At 38.2% G+C, this 22,359-nt stretch overlaps 1 protein-coding gene across 1 annotated transcript; it reads right to left on the minus strand.

The window, feature by feature from the left end:
- Window positions 1-2,495: 2,495 nt before the first annotated feature.
- LOC119260150 (lysosomal Pro-X carboxypeptidase-like) lies at window positions 2,496-11,779 on the minus strand (the record flags this gene model as incomplete). The annotated part of the gene is made up of 4 exons (XM_037529026.1): window positions 2,496-2,679; window positions 2,943-3,124; window positions 5,578-5,679; window positions 11,639-11,779. Coding segments are annotated over 4 exons (594 nt in total), but the record flags the coding sequence as incomplete, so codon positions are not given.
- Window positions 11,780-22,359: the final 10,580 nt, after the last annotated feature.

Here is a 22,359-nt window from a genome sequence, read left to right on the forward strand (position 1 = left end):
CCATGCAGTTTTGAATGATTATGGCTTTTGTAGTATAAGTTTGAAGTCTGGGAGTGTGGATGCCTCCATTTCCCTTCTTTTTTTTTTCAGGAGTGCTTTGGCTATACGGTTTTTTTGTGATTCCATATGAATTTCATCAATAATTGTTATTTCTTTGAAGAATGACATTGAAATTTTGATTGGAATAGCATTGAATCTGTATATTGCTTTGGAAGGATGGCCATTTTAATAATGTTTATTCTTCCAATCCATGAACAGGGGATGTCTTTCCATTCTCTTTGTGTCTTCTTCTATTTCTTTTAACAGTGTTTTATAGTTTTCTTTGCATAGGTCCTTTACCTCTTTTGTTAGATTTATTCCCAATATTTGATTTTTTTGTTTCAATAAAAAAGGGATGGTTTTTTTTGATTTCTTCTTCTTCAGATTTATTGTTTGTGTATAGGAAGGCTACTGACTTTTGCGTGTTCATTTTGTATCCTGCCACTTTTGCTGAACTGATTGATGAGTTGAATTAGTTTTTCTGTGGAGTTTTTTGGGTTCTCTTTTGTATATTATCATATCATCTGCAAATAGTGATAGTTTGACTTCTTCTTTTCCTATTTGGATTCCTTGGATGTCTTTCTCTTGTCTTATTGCTGTGGCTAGGACTTCCAGTATTATATTGAAAAGCAGTGGTGAGAGTGGACATCCTTGTCTTGTTCCAGATCTTATGGAATTGCTTTCAGCTTTTTCACCATTGAGAATGATACTGGCTGTTGGCTTGTCATAGATGGCCTTTATGATGTTGAGGTATGTTCCTTGTATCCCAAGAATTTCAAGGGCTTTTATCATGAATGGGTGTTGCACTTTGTCGAAAGCTTTCTCAGCATCTATTGATATTATCATATGGTTTTTGTATTTCTTTTTGTTGATGTGTTGGATAACGTTGATTGATTTTCGGATGTTAAACCATCCTTGTGTCCCTGGAATGAATCCTACTTGGTCGTGGTGAATTATCTTATGGATGCATTGTTGGATTCTGATAGCTAAAATTTTATTGAGGATTTTTGCATCAGTGTTCATTAGGGAGATTGGCCTGTAGTTTTCCTTTTTTTGTGTTGTCCTTGTTTGGTTTTGGTATTAGTGTAATGTTGGCTTCATAGAACGTGTTTGGTATTGTCCCTTCCTTCTCAATTTTTTGGAAGAGTTTGTGAAGGATAGGCACTAATTCGTCTCCTTCAGACAGCTTTAGACACACATTCCTCTGGACCCTCTCTGGGAAAGATCTTTGATGCGGACCACAGACCTTTGAGACCTTCACAGACCTCTCAGACCCCTGCAGAAATCTGAGACCTTCACAGACTATGCAGACCCTCAAGACCTTCACATCAGAACTCCAGCATTGCCTCTGACATTGCCTGCTGACTGGCACCATTGCCTTATGCCTGGTATCTCTAAGAGCTGTAACACTGGTGCCTGGTCCTCTAGCACCACCTCTATGAGGTGTTCATCACTTCTGACATTCTGGCACTGCCTACTGATGCTATTGCATCTGGCACTGTCTAGCCCAGCCTCTAGATAGCTGCTGCTGGCTGCTGGAGTGCCACCTCAGCACCACTACCTGTGATCACCTCCAGCTGCCCCCATGAGTTGGATCCTGGTCCATCACCAGGTGTGCCACCAGCTCCAAGCCCTCATCAAAGGGACAATGCCATCTTGCATGAGCAGTTTTTGATTTGGACTACTGGACACTGTGGACACTGAAGTAGGAGAGTCAGCCATTTGTGGCTATAGAAACTTTCCTTTTTCCCAATTTTTCCTTTGTTAATAAACCCCATTTGTTGTTGCACCCTAAGCCTGAGTCATGTCTTTCAGTTGAAAGAGCAGAGGGAGAACCCAGCAGCTGTGACATTCCCCAGCTTTGCATTGTTTCAAATCTACTATACCATTTTCCCAAGAATGTTTTTTCAACATTCAATAAAAATATTTTTAAAGCAATAGGATCATCCCATGATAGATAAATTGCCTAGTTTGTGAAACTTACCAGATTTAATAGTTTGAATTATTCCCCTTCTAAATACACTATTGAAATAAACAAACAAACAAATGGAATACTAAAGAGTATTGAGAATGCAAAAACTATAGCTGAATGAAATAAATGGATATATCTGACAAACAGCAATGAGCACAAAGACAGTCCACACCAGAAAGAAACATATTTTGCAATTCCAATTACTAAAAAATATCTTGGGTAAGCAAAATTAACATATGGTTCTAGGAGTCAGTAAAGTGATTAGACTGGGAGATGCCAAGGAAGTGCTGGAGGGGGCATTAGTGGATTTATTGATCTGGATGCCAATCACGCTATGTATTCACTTTGTAAAAACATCCTATATTTTTTGATTTGTGTACTTTTCTGCATGCTACACTCAAATATGTATGTTATACCAAAATAAAAAGTTTACTGAGAAAATGATAAGTCTTGAATTTAACAAATGGAATGTTAAAAACCTGTGATTTCTTTCTCTCATTTAAAGCTTACCTGTAGCAGCAATTCGATTAATGGCACCCCAGGACCTGCGGATGCTCTCTGAACAATTTGGGCCACTTTTCTTAAAATCTTTAGTTACAATCTTCATAAATATATCACAAGGCACCAGATCCTCAAACTGCCAGATAGGAGCAGAGGCTGCAAGAGCACTAAGTAGTAAGAAAAAGAAGAAAAGATGTAACTCAGCAAATTTGAATTCTAACATTGAACCTGATATTGCGTGTAAATGAGAGACATTGAGATGAATATTGAATTATATTGAAAAATATTAAAATGACATCGAGAAAAATAACTATTCATGAGATAGTGAAATCTCAGTACAACAGATGTAGCATGTTTTACCCAAAACAAATCTCTAACTTTGCCTCAACAATCATTAAGAAGTGCCCATAGCCAACATAAATGTATTTACCCAACCACCATATGAGGATATTTCATCCTGAACCAGGCTGCAAGCATGCCTCCATAAGATCCCCCTACTGCAATGAAAGGCTGATTTTTAGCTCCTGGGATTGTTTTTTTCAAGTGTTTGATTAACTCTGCAAAATCAGCCAGAGCTTGTTCTGAAGTCAGAAAATTCAGGTGTTTGGGATCCTAAAGAAAAATAAAGAACATGAGTATAAATATGAGTATAAATAATAGCAGCTTAGGCACAGCACAGATCCAGCAAAAAAAAAAAAAAGTCAGATAAACATCTCTTCAAAAGAATTGCTAGGCAATTAAGTTAAAATGTCCAGTCAAAGAAATGTTGGTTTACACCACTCATGAAAAAGTGATTTTAAGTTTGTGGGAAGAGCATATAATATGTTTTGCATTCAAACATAATTTCTATTAAATGCTATTTAACAAAGACCTTGTTGAAATTTTAGAACAGAAATAAAGTGTAAATAACATTTAACAGCAACTGTGATGAAACACCATGCTAAGTTTAACAAATACTGTATTAAAAACTTTATTTCTAATCTTGATACATCTAAAATGGCTACCCTATAGGCAAAGGTAAACTAAATCCTGTAAAAAAATGAAGAATAATCGGCAAAAATAAAACCATCCCTCCTTATTAAAAAGATGATTATTATATCTGATATACTAACACATAGAGCAAATTACCCTGCCACTTATAAACAACTATGAAATTGAGGTTAAAAAAGAAAAAAATATAACAACTCTTTTCAGGCATCGGAAAAAAGACAACACAAGACTGATTGTTGAAAGAAGGAAAACTCATAAACTAAGTTCCATGGTCATCTAGGTCTCTGCCTAAGGACAATTTCTGCACTGCAATGTAGAGAGATGGAGCTCAGTGTCCCATTTAGAGCACTACCGATAGTACCAACATTGAAAAGTAAGTTGTTCAAAGAAAAATATTAACTAATAGTAAATACATACGACAACTTCACATTGCCAGAATCACAAGGTAGTACATGAGTAACTTAGATGAAAGAAAAGTGTCCAGGTTTATTAGGCATAGTATCTATGGCAAAGGCAAAAGCTCCTAGTGAGAACAAGGCTAGAGGGAATCCAAGCAACCGGTTGGCCTCACTGAATCATTTTTCCTTATTTTGATCATTCTATTTTATTGAAAAACACCTTTTTAAGAAAACATAATGAGCATTTGAGTGCTTGTTGTCTTTGTTCCATTAACAGGTCCAATAATTTAAGTGTATAATTTATAAAAAAGAATTGTTTAATGACTTTTTTTAAAAAATGAAGTTCCCTCCACTGTCTCTAGCCTCATCACACTGAGCTAAAAACAGATAAACATTAAAATTATAATGATTTTTAAAAACCTCAAATTGTTAGGGGGAAAGGATGTCCTGCGTTAATCCCATACAGGCTTTGTGGACTCCACCCCAACTCCAGACCAAAGCCATCAGGACATTGGAAAAGACAAATCCCGTCACCACCAAAGGGAAGGTGGCTGGGACCTGAGGGTGGAGTTAAGCAGCCAGGGTTGGTATAAAACCAGACACGTGGGCCTTGGGGTCTCTCGCTCTGTCGCTCGCCTCCTGGCTTCACGGCTCCTGGCTTGTGGCCAGCTCTCAGAGTGCCATTTTGGAATTCCTGATCGGCGGATCAGGTAGGACGCATTTAAAACTTTGTCTCCCACTTTTCTCCCTGAGCTGTACATTTCCTCATTTCCCCTTCCCTTGTAAATAAACCTTTTATTAACCTTTAGCGTGTGCCTGCAGTAGAGTATTGATAAGTCCTTTTAAGCGCCCGGGTGAGGACCCACAGCCAGGCACCCCGTTTTATATGGGGGCTGCCCTATAACAATTTGTTTAAATTGTATATAAGAAGAAAGATTAAATACAAAATTATTAAAATTTTAAGCAGTTCTAAGTTAAAGCTATCATTGTGTAGGCCTGCTACTCCTAGGCAGCCTATTGGGCCGCCATTTTGTCACCTAAACACAGTCAAAATGGCCCAGCCAGTTAGGTACAGGAGCCCAACCCTTCAGCCCTTCAAATCAAACAAGAGCACAAAGCTGGATCACACTGGGAAGGTTATGCATCAAGAGGTATGTACAGAACTCCTGGGGAGCTGAGGACCAATGCATAACACATGCATAACATGTACTCCCAACTTATATACATCATTAGGTATGACTGTGAACACCCGGGGGGCCAGGATCGATGTATGACAAGGGACCCCAGAAGCTGATCAGTGGATGGCCTTGTTGATAAGATTAAAACCATGGCTGGGGATTAGGGTGTGTCATCAAGTAGATAAGAAGTGCCTGGAGGGCAGATTCACAATCCCTAATCTTCTACACCCTTCCCTTTTCTATAATCTCCTTCCCCTTAATCTCCTTTTGCTCCTCCCCCTTACAACCAATACTGAGTGTCAATAAAAGGGCCAGGATCTTGCTCTTCAGCAGCATCTTGCATTATGTAGCCTGCTCCATGATTCCCGTTTCTCTGTCAGTGTGATGTTGCCCAACACAACATCATTTCTTCCTCACATTGGGACATGTAGATAGAAAATGCTACAAACTTTAAAAAAAAAAAAAATTTTTTTAATTTAAAAGTAAAAAGTATATTAACCTTAAATGAGTCAGCACCAAAGGGAAGGGATTCTCCATAGTATCGATGCTCAGCAAACACCAACATAGCCTTCAGTTCCTCAGCCACATCCCACATGAACCCCTAAGAAGAAAAGGATCCACTCACAGGTTAAAAGCAAGATGTAAAAAGAGTCATCAATCCTTTTTACAACATATATGAAATGGATGTTAAATCAGACCAAATTATGTGTGGAGCTGCACAATTTGTGTGTTTTGCGTGATTTTTGTTTGTTCTATATAATTGATGTTTGATTGATGCATATCAATCACACACTGAATTAGAGTGAAACAATGAAAATTAAGCCCAGGTTGCCCATCCACCAGATATTCCAACTTAAACTCTAGCCCTAGAATTAACATTATATCAGAAAAATAGTCTTCAAACTATACTGTACGCCAAATATTCAAAGACCTGAGGATATCTAAGTTAGCAGCCTACTGTACAGGCATTTACAACATAAAAGAAAAAAACAGTATCAAGAAGCTTACAGAATTCCTTTGGGTTTTATATTAATTTTATTTGAAAATAAACTAGTAGATAGTAGTAACTAACATTAATTGAGTGCTTGCAATGTGTCAGGCACTGTTCTAAACACTTTGTATGTAATAATTCCGTTACTTGTCACAACAACCTAAGAAATAGGCACTTTCACTATCTATCCCTAGTTTACAGACAAGGATAGTGAAGCACAGAGTTTCACACTGTCCAAAAGTGGCAGCACCAAGACTCAAACACAGATTGTCAGGTGCTGTCAGACCTCCTGACTCCCACACTAAGGGTGGTCATTCATCAGTTACTGCACTTTCTCACTTTCCTCAGCTGTGACCTCAGACTCCTTCTCAACAAAGCATCCTCCAGTCAACATAAATCAATTCAATTTAGATTAGCACCAATTGAAACTGTCATTCCTAGTGCACAATGTTGCTTTCTAACAAGCTGCTACTCCCCAACTGAGACAAAAAACATCTGAAAGCTTGTTTGTTTTGATCAATAAATCATTATAAAAACTGAATGTTTGTGAGAATGGAGTCCTTAAACTGGTATCTGTGATGGTTGCAATAATCACTTTTCTCTCTTCTAACAACCTGTTCATTCCCTGCCATTTATCCACAGACCCTGTGATACCCAGCTCAAGGATACCCTCCTCTGATGATTATGCCTCCTCTCATCACCACTATGTCAGGTATGTATCTCTACTACTGTGCTTCACTATCTGCTGACAAGTATGTCTCTCCCTACCAGAATATAAGCTTCTTAAGGGTAAAGACCACCCTTCCAAATAAAGAGTTCTATGGAATTGAACTCAGGCTAGAGAAGAAGCAATTTATTTAAATCAATTCACATTATATTAAGTGATTATTTGTTGGCATTATTTCAGGAGTATTTTCATTTTTCAAAAGAGGTCCATGTAACATAATGACATTTAATAACATTATGTTACAACATTGGTCAACATTTCTGATTATTTTGTTCTGCTGTGTTTTCTATTTTTACATGTATTAATGTGAGGCTGATTTATAACACTACATATGTTTTAGGGCTATAGATTCACACCTCCACAAATGTTATCAGACAATGCCTACCACCAAAGTAGCAATAACCTTCCATAGTCCATTAAGACCCCTTCCAACTTTGCTCCCTCTCTCCTACCTACCACTTCTGGTAGTCTCAATTCTGCTGTCATATTTCAAGGGTTTATTTTGATTTGTTTTATCTATTCCTTCACTTTATTTTTCATATTCCGTCCAGTACTTATCTTCCTACTTCCTATTTCTGACTTAATTTGCTGGGCATAATCCTTTCCAGCTCTATCCACATAGGTACAAATGGCAAGATTTCATCTTTTCTTAAATACCTGAGTATATTCCAAATATGTAGAATATATACATATAGTGCATACATGTAGTCTATACACACACACACATATATACTAATTTTCTTTATCCATTCATCTATACTTGAGCATGTCAGTTATTTCCATAGTTTGGCTATTGTTAATAGTGCTGCAATGAACACAGGAGTTTTTGTACTGGTGGGCTATTGCTGGATCATATGGAAGATCTATTTTTAAAGTTTTAAGAAACCTCCATACTATTTTCCATAGAGCTGGACCAGTTTACTTTCCTATCAACAGTATATAAAGGTTCCTTTTTATCCACCCCCTAACCACCAATTACTGTTTCTGGTCTTTTTTATATAGCCCATTCTCATAAGTGCGATGTGGTATCTCATTGTGGTTTTGATTTGTATTTCCCTGATAAGAAGAGATGATGAGCATGTTCTCAGGTGCCTGTTGGTCAGATGTATGTCATCTTTAGAGAAGTGTCTATTTAGCTCTTCTACTCATTTTTTGATTGAGTTTTCTTCTTTTCGTTGAGTTATAGGAATTCTTTGTAGATTTTGGAAATTAGCGCTAGGTCAGACATACTATGTGTAAAAATTTTCTCCAATTCAGTAGGGTATCTTTTGGTGTTGTGCAGAAGCTTTTCATTTTGATGTTAGTTTATTTTTGCATTAGTTTTCCTTCCCAGTTTAGTTGAATAGGCTTTCCCTCTGCCATTGTATGTTCCTGGTTTCTCTGTCAAAAATTAACTGCCCATATAAGTCTAAGTTTATTTCTGGGTTCTCAATTCTATTCCATTGGTCTGTGTGTCTATTTTTATTCCCATACCATACTGTTTTGATTACTATTGCTTTGCAGTAAAATTTGAAGTCTGAGAGCATAACATTCTTCTATTTTCTTAGAATTGCTTTGGCTATTCAGGGTCTTTTGTAAAAAGTGATAGCTTTCGGGGCTCCCCAGTGGCACAGCAGTTGAGTGCTGGGCTGTGAAGCTGCCCGCAGCCTCTGCAGTGCCAGTTCAATCCCCGACCACTGGAGAGGGTCCCACATGGCACACAGACCTCTCCTGCCCGCCCGCTGCTCCCCTCAGCAGTGTACTTCGTCGGTCTGCCTGTTGTGCTCCCCGCTCTGGCTCTGGTGGATTCTCTGACCCTCCCGCACTTCTAACTGTACCCAGTGCTTGTATAGATGAATAAATAAATCTTTTACAAAAAAAAGTGAAAAGCTTTCTTATTTTCTAAAATGAATTCTTTTTATTCCTTCCTCTTGCCTAATTGTTCTAGCTAGGACTTCCAACATTATGCTAATAGTAATGGCAAGAGTGGGCATTCTCAGAGGAAAAGTTTTCAGTTTTTCACCATTGAGTATGATGTGAGCTGTAGGTTTGTCACAGATGGTCTTTGCTATGTTGAGGTAATTTCTGTCTATCCCCCCTTTTTTAAGAGACTTTTTAAAATAAATGAATGTTAAATTTTCTCAAATGTTTCCCTGGCATGTACTGATATGATAACATGACTTTTTTTCTTTCCTTTTGTTTTTGTGGTGAATGACATGAATTGAGTTGCATATGTTGAACTATCCTTGCATCCCCGAAATAAATTCCACTTGGTCAGTATGTGATCCTTTTAGTGTATTATTGAATTTGCTTTGTCAAGATTTGCTTGAGACTTTTGTATCTATCTCTTTGAGGATATTGGTCTGTAATTTTCATTTTTTTTCTGATATCCTTGTTTGCTTTTGATGTCAAGGTAATGTTGGTCTCACAAAACGTATTTGCAACTGTTTCCTCTTCAATTTTTTCAAAGAATTTGACAAGGATAGGCCTTAGTTCATCTTTGAAGTCTGATACAATGCTCTAGTAAAACTGTCTGATCCAGGGTTTTTGGTTGCTTCATTAATCCAATAGTCATTCAGTAGCATATAGTTTGGTCCCTACATACTATCATTTTTTGATTTCTAGTTTCATACCATTGAAATCAGAAAAAGATACTTGATATTTCAGTCTAATTTACTGACACCTGTTTCATGACCCAACATAGTCTATCTTTGAGAAGGTTGTTATGTGTACCAGAGAAGAAAGTGCACTTAGCATTTTTGCAGTGGAGTACCTATAAATGTCTATTAAGCCCATCTGTTCTAATTCCTCATTTAAGGCTGTTCTTTCATCATTCATTTTCAGTCTGGTTGATTTGTCCATTGATGTTAAGTGGGGGTTAAAGTACCCTGCTACTGTTGTTGTTTTCAATGACTGTTTTTAAGTTTATCATTGCTTTACGTATTTTGATGCCCTTTCTTTTGTTACATAAATATGAGCATTAGGTTTTCCTTATGTTATTAATCCCTTAATTCTACAATGTCTATCCTCGTCCCTTGATCCTTTTTTAGCTGGAAGCATATTTTATCTAATTTAAGTATGGCTGCCCTTGCTTTTGTAAAGTATACCATTTGCTTGCAGGATTGTTTTCCAACCTTTTGCTTTGAGTCTATGTTTATCTTTGGAGTCAGATGGTCTCCTGGAGACAAATGAAAGTTAGGTTTTGGTTTCTGATCCAACTGGTCATTCTGTGCCTTTTGATTAGTGAGTTCAGACCACTGAAGTTTAGAAAAATTATTGATATACAAGCATATTGCTATTTTGTTATTTGTTACCTGGGTGTTTTTGCATTTTTATCTGTTCTTTTATTCTTTTCTTGTTCTTTCTGCTTTTATTTTGAAAGCTAGCCCTTGTGTGGTGTTTGGATTCTGTTTTTATCTCCCTTTTTCTTCTAGGCGGTTTTGTTCTGAGGTTACCATTTGCTTAATATATAGGGTTCTGTTAACTATATCCTATCTTAAACTGAAAGCAAGTTAATCTTGAGCCCCTTATACCAGTTCCCATTTTTCACATTCCTGATTCGTGTTTAGTCCTCATACAACACTATGAACTAGATATTATTTTTTAAAAAGATTTATTTACTTATGCCTAGAAGAACTGGGGTGTAGGCCAGAGGTGCAGGGGGTGAGAGGATTCACCAGAGACAGAGTGGGGAACAGAACAGGCAGATCGACTGAAGTACACTGCCAAGGGGAACAGCAGGCAAGATAGGAGAGGTCTGCTGCACCATATGGGCTGCTCCCTGGCCCGCCAGGGATTGAACTTGTGCTGCAGAGGCTGCGGATTGCTTCATAGTGCGGTGCTTAACCCCTTGTGCCACGGGGGAGGCCCCCCTAGATATTATTATTATTATACCCACTTAAAAGACAAGAAACTTGCCCAAGTTACACAACATCATGGCAAATACGAATTCAAACTTGAATTAAAGTCTGGTTAAAGTCTTCACTCTTGACCACTATGTTAGACTGCCTCTCAGTAATGGAATGCTGAGAAACATTATCAGAACATTTTAGTATGTAAATGAGGGTATCTAGGAATAGGAAAGAGGCAGAACTTGCTCTTCTAGTATTGCCTTTAGTCAATTCTCTGTTACTATTCTTATACTGAGTATCTCTTTTCTTTCTACCACTACTGAGGTAATAGGTTCCCACAAGCCTTCAGTCATGTTGCAGTGCCCAGCAGAGCAGTACAGGCTGGTGGAGGCAGACACAGCTGCCTGCCTATAACAATAAAGAACAGAAACTGGGAAAGTAAGTGAACAGGAGAAGCTGCCCTGTGGCCTTGGCATAAAAGGGAAGTCACACAAAGAGAAAGAAAAGCAAGGCAGACTTGGTTTTTCTCAGAATAACAGAACAGGAATCTGATGGAAAATAAGTCCTGTCTTCATGTGTCACTGACCTAAGAGAAACATATCCCATTTCTCGGGGAATTATTTTCAACTAACATAACAAATTCTAAACATTCCTAAGGAAATAATCAGAAATGCAAAATGCAATTAGAGTGTGTAACTGGGTTCGTATCTTTGCTTTCAATTCAATTCAGCTGAGTTCAACAAGCAGTTGCTGAGTATCTGGTACCATGCAGGACATCAGCAACAGAAAAAACATGATTGAGTCCACACTTAAAGGCAATTCATAGCTTAGCTTTTTGGTAGAAAACTGAACATGTATACATATGAACAAGTAAAAATGTAACCCAAAATTATAATTTTAAAAATTCACAAGTAAAGTAATACTTGGTCATATATATTCAAAACATTTTTTTTCTACTTTAAGATAACAAAAAGACAAAGCAAGCATAGGAATTTCGTAAGTCTCCACATACCGTATTATTGCAAAACCAGGTAATGTCCCCTTCATTACCAGTGTAGATAAGTACTGTTCCACCATCTTTCTTCCAGTGCTTATCAGTTACTAGGTACCGTTGTTTAAAAGTCTTATCATTGTTAAATCCAAAATGATCAACCTGTAATAAAAGCAAAATAAATCAGATAAATTTCAATGGAAAGTAAAGAGATCAATAAAAAAAAATTTCCATTAAATTCAACCTATACAAAAAGATTATCACAAAAAGTTTTAGCTTTCTGGGGTTTTATTGGAAGTATTAGTAGTGGATTTTTTTAAAAATTAATTTCTTTATAAGATAAAGCAATGCTATTAGTGGTCAAGAATTTCAGTGTAAGAGAAAATATGTAATTATGACATCAAGTAGCCACTTAGAACAATGTTATAACTGAATTGGTAACAGCAATACGAACTCATTGCTTTTTTAAACAGACATTCCTAACTATCTGAATCTTAATTATTCAAACTTATAATTATCAAAATTCAAAAACTAAACAGGATACTGAAAAGATCTATAAACTGTCTCCCTAGTAATAACTGAAATTCTAAGGGCCAGGATTTCTATGTCCATTATCTTTCTCCAGTGAAATGAAGTAGGACTTTACAGTAAATTTCTTTTTTAATTTAAATTTCTTTATTTATTTAATTATTTTATATATTTTTCTTTTCAGTAAATTTCATTGACATTTGGGGCAAGGAAGCTATAAGATGAACTGATCCATCAAGGAGTGCAAAGCAGCACTCAAAATCTTATCAAGTTATAATTAGCAGACATAATTACAAGGGGACTATAATCAGCTAAAGTTTTACTAAATTGAACATTAAAAAGAATGATTGTAGAAGTCTAGCAAGATGATGAAGACACTGGCTTGCCTCCTCCAAATATTCACAACTACATTTCAGCAGAATAAAGCCAAAAACCCCTGAAAGAAAAATAGAGGACCACAACACAGACTAAGAGAAACAGTTTGGCAGAAAGCAGTAGGAGAAACTTAAGAGAACTGTGTTGCTAGCGATACAGGGACTGCCCGACACAGAAGAGTGAAGGGTGTTCTGCACAGTTCCTGACTCAGGAGCACACACCAACTTTGGGGGCTCCTGAAGACCCAGCAGTGTACTAAATAAAGAGAGGTGCAGAGCTGGTACCCGGAGATGGCATGCCAGTGGGTGCAGAGCAAGCTTTACTGGCTTGAGCCTGAGGTTCTCAATATAAACAGCTGGAGATATTGAGATACTGGACTGCAGTTTCTATTTTTTTTTTCTTTTTTTCTGATAACCTTATTTGGTTTTGGTATTAGGTTGACAGTGACCTCATAAAATGTATTTGGGCCTCCCCGGTGGCGCAGCGGGTTGAGCGTGTGCTGTGAAGCCGTCTGCAGCCTCTGCAATGCGAGATCGATTCCCAGCAGGCCAGAGAGATACCCACATGGTGCAGCAGACCGCTCCTGCCTCACCCGCTGCTCCCCTCAGCAGTGTCTTCGGTCCTTCTGCCTGTTCTGTTCCCTGCTGTCTTTGGTGAATCCTCTCACTCTCCCGTGCCTCTGGCCTGTACCCCAGCTCTTGTATGAAAATAAAAAATAAAATAAAATGTATTTGGAAGTGTTTCCCCTTCAATTTTTTCAGATTTGAAAAGGATAAGTATTAGTTCCTCTTTGAAGTTTTGGTGGTGCTCACTAGTGAAACCATCTAATCCTGAGGTTTTGTTCTTTAGGAGATATTTGATTCACATTTTGATTTTCTTGGTTTGTTATGGGTATCTATCTCTTCCTGGTTCATTCTTGGCAGGTTGTATGCATCTAAAAATGTATCCATTTTTTTCTAGGCTATCCAATTTACTGGCCTAAAGATGTTCATACTTGTGTCTATGATCGTTTGTATTTCTCACTCATCCGCTGCAATATTTCCTATTCATTTTGGATTCCATTTCTTAGAGTTTTCTCCATTTTCTCATAATGAGTCTATAGAGGTTTGTCTATTTTGCTCATCTTCTCAAAGAGTCAGCTTTTGGTTTCATTAATCTTTTGATAATCTGTTCTTATATAAAAGAAATACTGTTAATATGAGTAATAAGAAAAAAATCATCATGCATCTTTTTTCTATTGATTTCTACTCTATTTTCATTATTTCCTTCTATTGGCATTTAGTTTCATTTCTTTTCTTTTTTCTAGTTCCTGAAGGTAAAAGGTTAGATTATTTATTTATTGAGATCTTTCTTGTTTCATAATGTGGTGCTATATACTTTCCTTTAAGTACTGCTTCTGCTACAGCCCATACATTCTGGAAGGTCTTCATGTTTGTCTCCAGGTATTTTTTTAATTTCTTCTATGATTTCCCCATTAACCCTATAATCATTCTAGCATGTTGTTTAATTTCCATATATGTGAAGGTTCTTTTCCACCTTCTTCTTTTGGCTAGTTTCAAGTTTAATATGATTGTGATCAGACACTTGATATGATTTCAATCTTTTTAAATTTACTGACACGTGTTTTGTGTCCCAACAAGTGGCCTATGTTTGAGACTGTGCACCGGAGAAGAATGTATACTCAGCTTTTTTGGGGGGGTGCAATGCCCAATAAATTTCTATTAAGCCCATATAGCATAATGTCTCCTGTAAGGCTGACTTTGTCTGGTTAATCTGTCCTTTGATGTAAGGAGGGTGCTGAAGACCTACAAATATTTTGTTGCTGTTAATGTCCATTTTTAGGTTTGTTAATTGTTGCTTTATATATATTGATACTCCTTCATTTGGCACATGTAAATTGGTAAGTATTATTTCCTCTTGAGGTACTGATTCTTTAGTCATTATATAATATCCATCCTGTTTACCTTTTTTAGCTGGAAGTCTTTTTTTTTTAAGATTTATTTAGTTATTTATTTATATAAGAACCGGGGTACAGGCCAGATGCATGGGAGGGTGAGAGGATTCACCAGAGCCAGAGCGGGGAACAGAACAGGCAGACTGATGAAACACACTGCTGAGGGGAGCAGCGGGTGAGACAGGAGAGGTCTGCCTCGCCATGCGGGTTGCTGCGTGGCCGGCAGGGATCGAACTGGCACTGCAGAGGCTGCAAACAGCTTCACAGCGCAGTGCTCAGCCGCCTGCGCCACCAGGGGAGGCCCTGGAAGTCTTTTTTATTGACATAAGTACGCTGTCACTCCTGTGTTAGTGTCCCAACTGCTGGCAGGGTTGTTCTCCAAACTTTTGCTTTGAGTCTATGTTTATCTTTGGCAGTCAGAGGGATCTCCTGAAGACAACAGAAAGTTCGGCTTTGTTTTATAAGCCGGCCAGCATCTCTGTGCCTTTTGATTGGTGATTCAGTTCATTTATATTAATGTTTTCTCCATTACTTTTGAATAAGCTCTCAGTGCCCTTCTCTCTTCCTCTTCTTTGATATGTTATCCTTAAGATGAGACTTAGATAGTTCTCGAGGCACTTCATTAAAAAAAAAATCTTATTTTTCTCTTTTTTCATATGGTTCATTTGTGTATTACTATTTTTCATGTCACTGACATCTTCATTTGGTCAATTCTGCTTTATAAGCTTTCTCTGGATTTTATCTCTTTGATTATGCTCTTTACATCCTGAATCTCTGTTATTTTCTTACTTAAAGTTAAAATACCTACTTTGTGCTCATTAATTTTATTTCTGAGCTTACTCGTTTTTCCAAGTTTTATTTCCTCGGTTAGCTTATGAGTTCTCTCATATCACTTTGACTTGACTTTCTGCATTTTAATTTATCTCTTTGATTTTCTTTATTATAGCAACAAACTATCTGATAGGGAGATATAATCTTTCATGTCTTTGTGATTGAATTCAGGAGAGTTGTTCGGTCCTTGTAAAACTCTCAACAAAGAGAGTTTTACTTTTACCCACTGATCTCAGAATCTAGCCTTTTTATAAAATGAGGTATTATACCCGATAAAAGCAGCCAACAAACATTTACATAGTTTAACAAAATGTACTTGAACATTTCAATAATCCAGTCAAAAGATTTCAAATTTGAAAAGTTTGTGTGTATGTATATACATGTATATATGTATACACACACACATATAAATATAAACAAAAAATTCTCAGAAACATGGCAGAAACCACTTTAATCAAGTTCTCAAAGTTAACACTGTCAGTTATAAAACATAGTATCATGGTCCCCCAGTATGACTACAGGTGAGGCAAGAGGATCAAATCACTTCTGCTACTCTTCCAAAATGGATAACTTCAATTTAATCATGAGCAAAAATCAGCCAACCTAATTGAGGTACATTCCACAAAGTAATTTGCCTATAGTCATCAAAAAGGTCAAAATCATGAAAGACAAAGCACTGAGTTTCACTGGTTGAAGAATACTGAAGAGTTAAGACACAACCAGGTGTTATGTGAAATCCTGGATTGGATTTAGAAACAGAAACAAGGACATATGTGAGAAAACTGGCAAAATTAAATAAGGTCTACAGATTAGTTAACAGTATTATATCAGTTTCCTGGCTGGCATCCAGGAAAGCTGAATGAAGCTATACTAGAACACTCTGTATTGTTTTTGCAAATTTTTAGAAAATCTAAAATTATTTTAAAATGTAAGTTTTTTTAAAAATTGATTTGGTGGTGGGTACACTACACCTGAAAAAGAGGGAGGGGGTATCATATACTTCCAAAATACCAACAACAATGTAAGCCAACGTTACTGCAATTACACAACAATAATAACTCCTGTAACAGGTCTCTGGGGGAAAAAAATATTCTCAGAGGAAAAGCTTCCATTTAGAATAACAAAGGCCATAAGAACTTCTGAACTAGAGAAAGTCAAACATCCTTGTTTGGCCACTCTAAGGATATCTTACTCCTAGCAATCATCCATACTTGCTTATTTGGGGCAAAAAGGAGTAAAATGCTGGTTATGGTTGAGAAAGAGTAGGTTTGGGAGTTAAGAGACCTAAACTTCAATCTCTATGACGCTTCAAGAAGTCATTTAATGTCCCTGAGCCCTGGTATCCTCCTATAGAAACAACACATAATTCCAAGGATTGCTTCGGTGATTAGGAAAAATGTACCTAAAGTACGAGTTATAGTTTTGGATAAATTGTAAGTGTTCAGTAAATGTTAGTTATCCTGTCCATCTCATATGCATACTCCTTAAGCATGAAGTAAGTATTTAGATGAGACAAATGTGCTGGAGAGAGATGATGCAGCTCTTTACAGAATTATAGGAAGGAGACTTAGAATGCTGAAAATCTGGTTTTTTGAGTGCTTCATCTAAATATTAAATAGCCAAAAGGGCAGTGGGAATCTTCCTTACAAAACATTATTGACAGAATTTTCTTGGGTCCTGTCCTTCATATCACCAAGGATATCAACCTGTGGCTACAAATTGTAGCTCTTCCAGCACCTTAAAGGCCCAGGACACTAAGGGGTCTTGTGCCCTCTGCTGTTGAAAACTGGGGCTGCGAGCTCCCGAATAAAGAAATGTTATAAATCACAAACAAAACAAGAGGAAAAGGGCCTTAGAAGCCATGTGATCTGCATTGCTCAACTGAGGAAATTGGGCTCAAAGAGATTAAATGACTTAGCGAAAATGCTTGGTCAGAGGCACAGCTAGAACTTTGATTTTTGCAATTTGATTGACTGAAATAATATAAATGATAGCCCTGTAAAAAACAACACAAGCATGGCCTCAAAAAGGAAATACACCTTAATCTTTCTAGATCTTTTCTAGAATATGGTAAATGAAATTAAAATGATGTTCCCCTTCTTCACTGTAGGGTGAGGTAAAAGTGTCAGGCTGTTTTGCCCTCCCGCCATTAGGACAGATGACGGAACCCTGTGGTCCCGAATGCATGCCTGATGGCGGGCACCTGGAGTAGGGTGTGGGCATAGGTAGATGGGATTCACCTGGGCTGAGACTGGGCTTTTAAGAGCGGCGTCATGGGTACGCCAGCAGAAGCAGAGAAGCGAGAGAGCAGAGCAGCAGAGCCCACCAGAGAACGCGGGAGAGCCCAGACAGAGTGAAGACTTGCTGGGGGCCGGGAGGCTGGCAGGCCTGCCTGCTGTGTGCCTGGTAAATCCCAATAAAAGCCTGCAAAATCCACCGAGGTCTCCAGGACTCTCTCCTCCTTCACCCGTCTGCTTGGGTCATAAAGATCCTGCTCTGAGTCCCTGCCATTACATTCACCTTATACAGAAGAGACCCACGAGAACAGGTAGGCAACAAGGAAGGAGAACACACTTAAATCAATTTATTGTGGACTTTCAAAATTCAAGTTCACAGCCAGAAAAGCCTGTAAGAACAATGCACCTGCAGACACAGCTTGACTGGCAATTTGGGGGCAGCACATATGCATGCGTGGAGGCAGGGAGAGCACCACAAGTGCCCCTACCAAGTACCTGCTCCTGCTGGGGCTTTCCACAGAGTCCCTCATCATCCGCACAATCACCCTCTCAGGGCACTTTACTTACAATAATTATGCTTCTCCATGAGAAAACTTGCCCTTTTTATAAGTAAAAGTCACACACAGTTCTTTTTCACATGCTTTTAGCCCTTACCTAATCCTCTCTTCAGTAAAACACACCCTGTTTGCATCACTATCACACACTGTTACACATAGGGCTGACTGCCTTCAGCAGGGGAAACTGTAGTATCTTTCTCTTAGATTTGCCAAAAAATACTGAGGAATACATGGAATATTGGTTTTTTTACTGAACTGACACTTATCGTTACTATACAGCTATATTTCAGTCATTAATCCATTGATGGAAAAATAGCATTGACTCTTATCAGTAGCTTTCAGTTTTAGACAACTCAGGATACAGTTGGCTGTATTCACAAACTTATTCACAGCTAATTGAAATTTTTCAAAAGATACAAAAATGATACATGGAGATATTGTAAAGGGCAGGAATGGGCACAGGGCAGGTTTTTTTTTATTCCAGCAGACCAGGTAAAGGAGGCGAGAAAGTCCTGGAGCCCTCAGTGGCTTTTGCAGGCTTTTATTGGGATTTACCAGGTACACAGCAGGCCTCCCAGCCCCCAGCAAGTCTTCACTCTTTCTGGCCTCTCGGTTCTGCTTCCGCTTCTCTGCTTCTGCTGGCGTCCCCGTGATGCCACCCTTAAAAGCCCAGTCTCAGCCCAGGTGTGTCCACCTATGCATGCCCACACCCCACTCCAGGTGCCCGCCATCAGGCATGCATTTGGGACCCCAGGGTTCCCTCATCTATCCTAATGGCAGGAGGGCAGAAAAGCCTGACATTTTTACCTCACCCTACAGATATATAGGACCAAAAAAATGGACTCATCCCTCTAATAAATCAAAGGGGCTTGGTTTCCAATTTTAATCCAAAAATGCTAAAATAAGACCCTTTCTTCCATTTGATGTGTCCACCCTACATGAACTATGGAATTGTATCGTGATGTCGTGAGAGCTCCTAAATGGAAACTGACTTTATTTCTAGGCAAGCTAGATCTCCACTGAAGGACAGAAACCTTCATATTGGAAGAACAAGCTCTCAGAGAGGGTGAGGCAAGTCCTAGTCTATAGCTGGAGAAGGGTGAATGTCTACGAGTCCGGCTAAACTGTCTCTCACACAGGCGTAGACCTAGGACAAGAGGGGAGAGCAAGCAATATTTTGAGCCAGATTTTTGGAGTAAGGAGCAAGCTGAGCCAGTAAGTGACATCCTGAATGAACTGTACTGCTGGAGTTTTTACCGATTACAACCCCATCTCCATGCTGAAGAGTTCTCAGGTACTGAGGACTAAAACTTCCAATACTCTGGGATTCTGACTTCAGTGGGGGGGGGGTGTATGTGTGTGGAGGGGGGAGGTCTGGGAACAAGGGCAGTCACGTTTGTCCTATACCTGAATGGGTTTGGGAGCTCTGGCTTTTTCAGCTCAGATTTGTACCTGGCACCGCAGGCAGGAGACAAGTGGACGGATATGGAGTAGAGACACTTGGAAGAGATAGTGGATGAGACAGGTAGGGAGGCAGTTCCTGATCCTTGGCAGAGACAATGGCAGCTATTACCTTGATCTGCCTCTCTCCTGGCCTAGCTCTCTGGGACCTTCCTAACTCCTTTCTTGTGTTTCCATGGCAGAAGGTAACTTAGACTTGTGGCAAGCTTTTGGGTCTCAGCAGCCCTGCTTTGGGCAGACTCTGCTGCACATTTGTCCACAATGGGATGGGTAATTTGGGGGAGTGGGGGTTAGCAGGAAACTATTATTAGGGGTAATAGTCCTGCCCACCTGTGACTATGCAGGTGGTTCTTTTTACCAACCCTCTCCCTCTACAGGGCAGCAGCTTCCTGCCTGCCCGGGACCTGTACCATGTACCATGCTGCTGCTTCTCTTCACCGACCTCCCTCAGCGGAGGCAGCTCTCCTCAAGGCTGCCCGCCTATGACTATGCAGGCCTCTCTCTCAGCAAACCTGTCTAAAAGACAGGTTTCAAGGCAGCCCTTTCTACCTGCTTGCATCTATGCAAGGAGCCTTTTTTCTTCTCTCCCTTTTATAATAAACCTGCCCTTTTGGATATAAAAAACAAAAAAGATATATTATTAGGAGTATCCTTTCTTCTCATCCCTCTCTACGCACACTAATTCTATTAAAGATCTTTCATACTAAGCATCTGCTTTCTTTGCTTTTGTGTGGTGAATGGCTGGACCCATTTTAGAGCATGTACCCCTTAACAGTTTGGGGTGCCCAAGTATCCCTTGGCCAGGGGCTAACAAGATCATGGATGACTCCTATTTATTTTCACTTTACTTTGTGAGGACCATTTAAAAAATCCCCTTTAGGATCATGCTCAGCGAAATAAGCCAGAAAGAAAAAGAAAAATACCGGATGGTCTCACTCATAGCAGGAATCTAGAAAACTTAAATAAGGGACCAGGAAAATGAATAACTATAAGAAAGTGAAAATCAAAATCAACAAAAAACTATGAACCAGAGACACTTTTTGGGGGGTGGGGGGTGGGAGGGGAGGGATTGGGGTCAAAATGGGGGGGTTGCAATTGTATGGGGAATATAAAAATAAAATTTATTATTTAATAAATAAATAAATAAGTAATCCCCTTTAAATATTCTACCTTCACTCAAGAGTACTATGAACATACCAGGAAAAATGAGAGACTAAGTTTGACTTAAAAGAATAAAAAGGAAAACAGTATCCCTTAAGGATAGTATGATGACAAGAGAAATTATGCCAAGTCCATCCAAAAGGGAGGTATAAGATGAGTCTAAGAAATAGCATTGTCCTTTCCTTCCCACAGGATGCTCTTTTCATTGCTCCCTGGAAAGCCTAGTTTCCATTTTAACAAGGAAGGTGGTATTTTCCTCAGATATACCCTTCAAATGAAGTCATTATTTGTTTGTAGTAAGACATTGTTCTTCTTCACACATTCTTCTGCCCGTATTAACCAAGAAGGAACACAATTCTCCACTAATCTTTTTTTTAATCTCCCCTAGTCTTAAAAAAGAGACTTACTTAAAGTGAAAGTGACAAAGGGAAAAGGGAGGGGAAAAATGATATGGAAGAATCCACCTTGGAAAAAGTTCAACAGATCAGCTTGCTATGCTTCTAGTGACTAGTTATAAAGGCGAAAACACAACAGCCTAAAGCAGTGTCCCTGTACAAGACAGATAGTTTATATGAACAACTACTAGATTAATGCAGTTTAAATCTTCTAAATCAGTAATTCCCCATGTTTCTGTATATAAGATCCTCTTGTTAGTGATAAAATTTTCAAACACGTACTATTTTTGTAGCTAGTGCTTAAGCACATAAAAGAGAAGCTATTATAATTCAACAATGGTATAAATGACCATCGCATATAATTACATTTGGAAAAAACAGTATATGCTTACTCAGTAGGAAAATTTATTCAAATACCATCTCCAATAACTACAGTGCCCAATAAGCCCCTCTTCCTTCCCTGACCAAAGATTGTGGGCCCCAAAAAGGGAATGACAATGTAAATTATAAAAATTCTATGAAATCAAAATACACTCTGCTTTACTGCTGAAACCAATGTAGAGATAACTCTCCCCTTCTGAATACCTAAAACCTTCCAGTAAATCAAGAAATACAGCATTTTTTGTCAAGCAACAGTTAAGTACTTCATCAACTATATATTTTGGCATCCTCTGTCAGCTACACAACTCTGTGAAAGCACATGATCAATAACAACCAATGACTTTAGGAAGTTTTGAACCACTAAAAGTACGTGGTCAGAACTTAAGCTCTCAATTTAGGAATAAAGTGGTGTTGTGAATATTAAATACTTGAATTTTAATAAATGCTGCACTATCAGAGGGTTATATAAGTAGTAAAGTAGAAACCCTTAAGTTTTAAATATGTGATTTATAAAACTTTAAAACAGAAAGGAACTTAAATCTCAAATTCAACTCTTAAATGAGAAAACAGAGAAACAGATGCCAATTATTAAAATTTTTTTTTTTAGTAAGTGCATTTTCACATAATTTAAATAATATATTCATCATTACTCTTTTTAAATCCAGAACCAAAAGTTCTAATTTGAGCTAGAAGTCGGAATAGTGGTTACTCTTACAGGGGAGCAGTGACTCTAAAAGAGAATGAGAGGATAGTGCATTTTTCTATATATATAATAAGATGATTAACAAGAGGTAAAAAAAATTGAGATTTCCTTTGAGATGTATTATTTTATAATGTACAGATGTTTACATTTCTATCTTAC

This window comes from Talpa occidentalis, unplaced genomic scaffold (assembly GCF_014898055.3).
Source record: "Talpa occidentalis isolate TD23 unplaced genomic scaffold, MPIMG_talOcc4v2.1 talOcc4.574, whole genome shotgun sequence".
Classification (NCBI taxonomy): Eukaryota; Metazoa; Chordata; class Mammalia; order Eulipotyphla; family Talpidae; genus Talpa; species Talpa occidentalis.